The sequence below is a fragment of the Prunus mume genome, linkage group LG7, assembly GCF_029339155.1.
Source record: "Prunus mume cultivar Tortuosa linkage group LG7, ASM2933915v1, whole genome shotgun sequence".
NCBI lineage: Eukaryota > Viridiplantae > Streptophyta > Magnoliopsida > Rosales > Rosaceae > Prunus > Prunus mume.
Genome location: NC_142704.1, coordinates 741,860 through 750,091, shown reverse-complemented (window position 1 = coordinate 750,091; position 8,232 = coordinate 741,860). Strand labels below are relative to the sequence as shown.

At 35.6% G+C, this 8,232-nt stretch overlaps 1 protein-coding gene across 1 annotated transcript; it reads left to right on the top strand.

Annotated features, from left to right (window-relative positions):
• The first annotated feature begins 3,017 nt into the window (after positions 1–3,017).
• Positions 3,018–5,637, top strand: LOC103337393 (transcription factor bHLH14-like). Its single transcript, XM_008240547.2, has 2 exons — positions 3,018–4,653; positions 4,778–5,637. Exons 1-2 carry the CDS (start codon positions 3,903–3,905, stop codon positions 5,485–5,487), a joined length of 1,461 nt encoding a protein of 486 aa, XP_008238769.2. The 5' UTR covers positions 3,018–3,902; the 3' UTR covers positions 5,488–5,637.
• Positions 5,638–8,232: the final 2,595 nt, after the last annotated feature.

The window sequence follows — 8,232 nt, the reverse complement described above, 5'->3', positions numbered from 1 at the left end:
AAAGTTCCAGTTTTAAAAGAATGTTTTTGATAATCACACTATTAAAGGAGTCATAGTATTCTTAGGTTAATACCAAGAATATATCACTACCTTTAATATTGTGATATGATTAAAAACATGATTTCCAAGCAAGTTACTTAAAAGATAAATAATAATTTATTCATAAGAGAAAGAAATAATAAATAAAGGATATTGCAAAATATGTCTAAATGAGATGCACTTCTAAATGGATTATAATTTATTAAAATCAAGGAAGATAGGGAAATAAAATCATATTAGATTCCAAAAAACGTTCCTATTATGAGTGCATGAAAAATGACATGTCTTACCCTTCATATCAAATGTCTCATACGTGTTAAGTCACAATTCTAAAATTTGAGGATTGCTGAGCTGTTTCAGTCCTGCAGTTTCTAGAAATCAAAGATAGCAATTTTGCTTCAACTTTACAACTAAATGATACTTCCAAACCAACACTAAGTTCTAGGAAATGTCAACACAATTTCACACTAACACTATCACATCGCCATGTTATAACATGTGTGTTCATTAATACCGTAGATAAATGAATGAAATATCAATATTGTCATCTATCTATATTATAATACTGTAACATGATGCGGCCATTTCACTCGAAATCTTTCATAAAGAATAAATGAATAATATGAAATTTTAATTTTACTTACCATCATTGTTTAAATTATTTTTTTTTTTATTTAAATAAAGAGCACCTCACAGTCATAGCGCTATATGCTGTAGCGTTGAGACGATTGTGACAAGAAGATAAATAATTTATTTATTTTCTGAGGAGCGCTAATTTGAGAGCATTTGAGAGCATTGAGAGCATTGTTATAGGAGACATCTTTATCCGTTAAGAGCACGTTGTTTTTTTTCCCTTTAACAGAAGAAAGAAACATATCATGACTCAGACCAGAAAAAGAAAAAAAACCAAGACAATATCATGAGAAAAGGAAACACATGACCAGAACATGCAATACTGGACCCACGAAGCCCATACCATGTCCATGAGAAGCGACCAAAATTAAAGAAAAATAATATTACCAAACATAACCTTTTTTTTGCTACAGTCCAAAATATTGCTCAAACAGTTTTGTCTCAATGTTTACCAGAATAGAATAAAAAAGAATATATATATATATATACATATTTTTTTATAAATATAATGTTCACATCTTACTAATACAGTTTTGTCACTTAGTGCACCTTTCTTCCTCTTGAAGAAGTATTCACATCACATTGGAAGGATCCAGGTAGAGCTTTCAAGTGTTCATTGAGCAAAAAAAGGTGGAGTGTTCATATTAAAATGATCTATATAGGGTGCTCGTACCCAATCTTTTTGGGTGGTTTAGGGTTTAGGGTTTAGGGTTCCAAAATAACCCACATTCATGCCACCAAACTGCTCCCCCTTCCATAATGGATGGTGGAAGGAAACATTGGGGTTGGCTGTGTGGCCGTAGTATGTTGGAGTGGTTTCTAAATGTAGCATTTTTTTATATAGAAAAACAAAAACAAAAGGCATGTCGTAGATTTTGGTCGGTTTTATATATGCAAGTTGAATGGTGATCATTGTTGCGAAGCCATTGTACAATTTATTTTTAACCATCAAGAGTAGGCCAGTAGTTTGTCCGCCATTTGTGTAAGACTCTGGGATTTAGTTGGATTTGATCATCAGTTCAAGTTCCAGTAGTTTTAACACTTGGTAGTCAGCAACAGACTCAGTTTTGCGAATGAAGATTAGTAGAGGCACGCGCAAATTGATCTGAGCACCCCATGATACTTATTATTTAAAAAAAAGGGTGGATGGACCGTCCTCCAAACATCATTAAGGCAATATTGTCTTTGCGTGAAGGTGCAGGAATAAAATATATATTTTTGAAAAGGATATTTCCATGTTAACATCTCACAGCTACAAAATACTAATGATTGCCTTTAAAAAAACAATATAATAGCAACAACCCACGTGAATCGCGAGATCATAAAATAAGGGCAATGATTTTCCCACTCCTATTTTATCCACTTACACTCCTTTTTTAGTATAAAAAAGGAGTGTAAGTGGATAAAATATGAGAAAAAGGAGTGGGGAAATCACCACTCTAAAATAAATGGAACATCAAAATGAGCCCAAATATAAAAAGTTAACCAAACTTGTTAATTAGAGTAATTTTATCCATTTGCCTTTAATCATGGCAAGGAGGGAGTTAGGGCAGCCACTATTCACGTAAATAGTAGTTGCCCTTACAAATAGCATTTTCCGTTTCCATCCGTTGTCATGGCAAAGGGCAATTACTATTCATTATTTTATTTTTTTCACAACTTTTTTTACCATAATAATTAATTTGGATAATATTTTCGGATAAGATTTTTGGGTTCCTATGTGTCAATACTTTTCATATCTCATAATCGGATAAAATTTTCAATTTCAAATTTCAGATAAATTTAAAAAAAAAAAGCTGGTATTTATAGAAAAAAATTCATTAATTTTTGGGTATTTTTTAAAAAAATTTCTGAATTTTTTTCAGTATTTTATTGCAAAAAAATTGGCTGCCGTTGGATTGGATGAAAAATCAGATCGGAGAGCCCAGACGACACCACATGGCAACAGGAAAAAAATCAAATCGGGGGACTATAGCGATCAGAGGGGGTATCAGAGCATGTATCAGAAGACGACGCCGCCTCGCTTTGGACCTCTGGCCGCGCCGGCCACCGAGTTAGTGGGTCCTACACCTTCACCGGGCCTGGGCTGTTCACTGAACAACTTTCCCCCAGCCTTGAGCTAGGCTGTCCGTTGGAATCACTCTTAGGTTCATCAAAACATATAGAACTAGAGCAACGAATTGCCTAAAGGTTAAATTAAGTTAGAGAAGAGAACGCAATACCAATAGAATTAGAGCTACAAATATTTCATAACCTTACCTCTTTTACTTTGATTTTTGTGGAATTATGGTTATATCCATAGAAACGTATTAAGTGTTAAAAAGAATGATGGTTATACACATTTGATTAAAGTAATGAACAAAAATACTCTCTGAAAAAAGGCTTCTCTCGCCCCTTCTGCTTGCGAAGGAGGCACTATTGATCCTTCATGCTTAGATCAAAGAATAGGTGGCGTATATTTATTGGGATTGGATCCGATGTCTCTATTTTCCATGTACCATTTTATAATTTTTTGACATGTGTCCAATCTCTTAATCCCAACATAACACTGTTAACTTGAATGAATTAAATAACAACTAAAAAATTAAAAGAAAAGAAAAACCCAAACAACCACCATCACCTCACCCGCCGCAACCACAACCCCTTCTCCTCCTCACCGCAGACCAGCCCTCTTCCCTGAGTTTCTCTCTTCCATAACATGACCACGATCTCGAGACATCGATCCAAATGTGATTTTGAAGCTCTCTCTGCACATCGCCATTAACGCGGCCTCCAAGCTTGCTGGGTTGCCTTCCAAATTCAGATGTCGGAATGGTGCGAGAGCCTATTTGGCGAGCGACAGAGAGGAGGGGATGAGGTTGCCCGGCGTTGAGGAGAGGTGAATGCCGCCTGTGAGATGAGTGTGGGTTGTCGAGTGTTGGCTGGGTTATTGAGTTGGCGGCTGCTAGCTAGGGTATAGGGTTGTTTTTGCTTTGTTTTGTTTTTTTGCTTTTAATATTTAAATTGTATTCAAGTTAACAGAGTTATGTCGGGGTGAAGAGGTTGGACACGTGCCCTATTTTAACTTCTGATAAAAGAACAAAAAAAGCGGCTCTAAGTATAAAAGGTACCCATTTCCAGAGTCACCGCCTCACAAGCTCGATTTCTTCTTCCCCTGCTTCTCATCCTCTGTCTCTCTTGCTCCCCAGTTCTTACATAAAACTCATTTTTGTAGCAGAAAGATTTAAGCCATGGAAGAAATTATATCCTCATCTTCTTCACCCAACTTTGGTCCAGAAAACCCAGCCATATTCCAACAACGTCTCCAGTTCTTAGTTCAGAGCAGGCCTGAATGTTGGGTATATTCCATTTTCTGGCGAGCCTCCAAAGACAGCAATGGCCAAGTTGCTTTGTCATGGGGTGCCGGAGATTTCCAAATCGACAGAGACTTGACATCCAAAACAACCAACAAGGTGACCAATAATTACCAACCCAAAATTGGGTTAACCAAGAAGGTGACTAGCAGAGAAGCTGAAGAAGCTCTTTTCCATGAAGACATGGTGGACTTGGAGGAGATGAGGCTGGTGGATCATGGAGATGTCACTGGATCTGAGTGGTTTTACTTTTACAGTGTTTCTTTAACCCAGTCGTTTGCTGCAGGCCATGCAACCAATAATATACTGGGCCGAGCATTTTGTTCTGGTGGTTTTGTTTGGCTTGCAGGTGTTCATGAGCTTCAGTTTTATGAGTGTGAGAGAGTGAAAGAAGCTAGAATGCATGGAATTCAAACTTTGGTTTGCATTGCAACTTCTTGTGGGGTGCTTGAGCTGGCTTCTGTGGATGTGATCAAAGAAGATTGGGGCCTTGTGCACCTATCAATATCACTCTTTGGATCAGATAACAACAGGATCTCACAGCAGGGCAGCCGTGACGGCGATGTGCTTGTTCCACCCCTAGAAAATGGGATGCTTTTAGGAGTTCAAAAAGAGTTAACCAGACAAGGTAAGCAAGTCAATTAAAGATTTCAAACAGTCTGTCTCGATATCGATACTTTTTCGATATTGTCATGTCTTCATACTCTCAATTTTTATTATTAACATCGATGTTTTAAATACATTTTCCCCAGAATGTGGCAGAAAAGAAGTAGCACCTACCAATATAGGCGGGTTATCACCAGAGTCACCTTCTGATTCTATTGGCAATTTCACCTCTGAGAATACAGCGAAGCCTTGTTCGAAAAAAAGAGGGAGATCGTCAACCAATGGAGCTAGTAGAGAATCGGCATTGTCAAACCATGTCGAGGCAGAGAGGCAGAGGAGGGAGAAGCTTAATCATCGCTTCTATGTCCTCCGGTCTGTTGTTCCCAATGTCTCCAAAATGGACAAGTCCTCTTTGCTTGCTGATGCTGTGTCATACATCAATCAGCTCAAAGCAAAGGTTGAGGAATTGGAGGCCAAAATCCAAGAGCAACCTGCAACTCCCAAAACGGGTAGTGTTAGCCATCTTGATCATCACCTTAGCCAAAGCAGCAGCTCCATAGTTGATAGTCATCATCATCATCATTCAAGTTATAATAATAGAACAGTTGTGCCAGTGGAAGTGGATGTGAAGATCATGGGATCAGAAGCGATAATACGAGTTCAGTGTCCGGATCAAGACTACCCGTATGCTCGATTGATGAACGCACTCAAAGGGCTAGGGTTACAAGTTTATCATGCAAGCATATCAAGTGTGAAAGAGTTGATGATTCAAGATGTTGTGGCAAGAGTGCCTTATGGGTTCAATAGTGATCAGGAGGCCATGAGAACCGCCATTATGAAAAGATGGCACAGCTAGAAATCATCAAATCAGTACATAGCTTCCCTCCCTAGCTAATGAGGAAAATGATTTCCCATTGATTTTCTCATTCTTCTTCTTTGGTAGTGCTTGTTGTAATTCAAAATGGGTGAATGTTAATTATCAAGTGAGTTTTTTTCTTTTTCCCTATCTCTATTTTATTTTCAAAATCTATCATCTATATCTCTAGGGTTTTTAAATCAGAATAAAATTTCACGATAGACCCCAGCAGCACCTTGCTGAAACATATATTCTCTCAAGCATGTTTGCGATTAGGTTGCCCCTCCTCCAACCAACATAATGTCCCTATACTCTAAAATGCATAAAGAAAATGATTTCTAGGTAAATAATTGTCACATTGCATTATTGTCTGGATTTTTCACTCTTTCCTTTACCAGGTCCTGTATGTCAGTTTGAGGCTGTGTGGCTATACATCCCAAGATTTTGAACCCTAGCCACTTAAAAAGTGTCAAGCCCATCTCACAATTGGCCTAGATGCTCATTTGTAATTAGAATGCCTTTTAAAGTTAAATAACTAGTTTCTTTTGTGTATTGTTACATTTTTTTTTTCTCAAGCTACAATGGAATTATCCTCAATCGCACATCAAAACACAACATAATTGCAACCATGGGTTTAGTAAAGTTGGCTAGAGCCGTGCTCCCCACTCTGCACCTTAGTTTGAATCCCCCTTCCCCGTAGTTTAGATTAAATTACTATAATTTACTCTCTCTTTTTTTCTCATTTTCATCAAATTACTATGATTTATTTAAAAAATAATAGGGCATAGGGTTTTTTTTTTTAAAAGAAAATATTAAAAAAAATTAACTAATTGAATAATGAAGTTGGAGAAACACTATGCTTATCAATCTCTTGAAACTAGAATGATGAATACTTGAACAAACACATTATCAAGTTCAAGAGCCTTGGCCCATGTAAGGTGACAGCCTAGGACCCAAAGGATCATGCCACTAAATTTTGAAAATTGGTGCATACATATATAGGAAAAAAAAAATTAAAAATACTATTAAAAAAACAATTCTTAGAGTCCAATTATTTTTCCTTTAAAAGGCCTAATTCATTTTTTGCTCTTCTCACTACCTTCTCTGCTCCCGAAACACAGCCCACACACTGGAAAACTTCTGAACCACTTCCTTGTACTAAATTGTCCAGTGCCGTAGAAATTGTCTAATGAATGGAGGGAGGAAAACTTGAGCTACACAATGCAGGCCTAGCCCAGATCCCTCGTTTGGTGGCTGTCATAGACGCGAGTCCAACTACATCGAAGGGGTTTGAACCCCTGTCTCTTCCAAATTCTAAAGCAACTTAACCACCATGTTAGTCATTATTTTGTGATTATTATACATGGAAACTCGAATTCATAACTCTTACGAGCTAGTTCTCAAAATAGAAATTAACATAATTACTTATTATTCTATATTGTTGATCAATTAACTAATTACTTAATCTCATTTACTTCTTTCTTATTTAATCCATTTAATGTTAGTGATGATTTTATTATTCATAATAAGTACTTACATTACTCAATTCCCCTTCAAATTATTGCTTAATTACTTAAATCTCTATATGTTATGGATTTAAGTAACAGCCAATGGCAGATCCATGAATTTTTATAGGGGTAGGCTAAATTTTATTTTTTACAGGAGATATATTATAAGCCTTTTTTCTTTTGAAACAAAAATATAAATTAAATTTTTATAAATCAAACAAGGCCACATTACGAGAAAATATAACACAAAGAAGTACAAAATATAAATAAATATCAAATCAAACAAATTGTTCAACTACTTGAGATCTGAGTTGAGTAAGTTCCTCAGGAATTGAAGTATCAACATCAGATGCAGAAGATGTATCATTGTTATCGTTACCACTTGTGTTTGAAGAATGAATAAATAATTTTTTCTCTCTTTGCCGGTCTATTATCATTATGTGACATGATATCCTAACAAGAAATACTAAACAAGAAAAATCATATATACTAATTAATAATTCAAGTTGCAAAAATAAAACATACATGCTATTTCTTCTAGGCTATGAAGTTCCACCCTTGGTAACAGCTAGTTTACACTAATTAAATGCAATGAAAAAATTAAAAATTAAAAAGTAATGTTGTCCATGTGTCAATAAGAGAGAGGTTGTAGAGTTATTATGGTGGATCAACTTATTGAAATAAATTTCATTTCAGAGTTCATTTTATTGACCTATGAAATAAACTATTAATCCCTAAAATGAAATATTAATATTTGAAATAAACTGTCCAATAAATATGATATAAATATTGTTAAATAAATATGACTAGAAGTTAGTTTTATGCAGCATATCTATTTTGATGAATTAGTTTATTTACATGTGCAACAACATACAACATAAGCATTTAATACCTTGAGGACCACGAATGACACAAAAAAAAACAATAAAAATGCAATCTGATAGTTTCGTAAATCTTAAGAATGTTTTGTGATATTAAGCCTTCTACAAAAATCCCTTAGTTTATTTTATATATGCAACAACAACATACAACATAAACATTTAATACTTTGTAATTTTCTTTATACTTCCAAAAAAAACATTTAATACTGGCACGCATGTTACCAAATCTTGACAATATGTCCTCCCTGTCATCCCCACTCAAATTATTAGCTCTCAAATAAAAATATCTGAGGGCAGAGCGAAAGGCATCTCTTTGTAATTTTGAGGGCATGTTCATATGTATTGCGACGAGTACT

Bases quoted from the DNA above. Each gene is read 5' to 3' on its own strand.
- LOC103337393 (XM_008240547.2), top strand. From the start codon at position 3,903: ATGGAAGAAATTATATCCTCATCTTCTTCACCCAACTTTGGTCCAGAA. The intron at 4,654-4,777 runs GTAAGCAAGTCA...CATTTTCCCCAG, and splicing joins AAAAGAGTTAACCAGACAAG to AATGTGGCAGAAAAGAAGTA.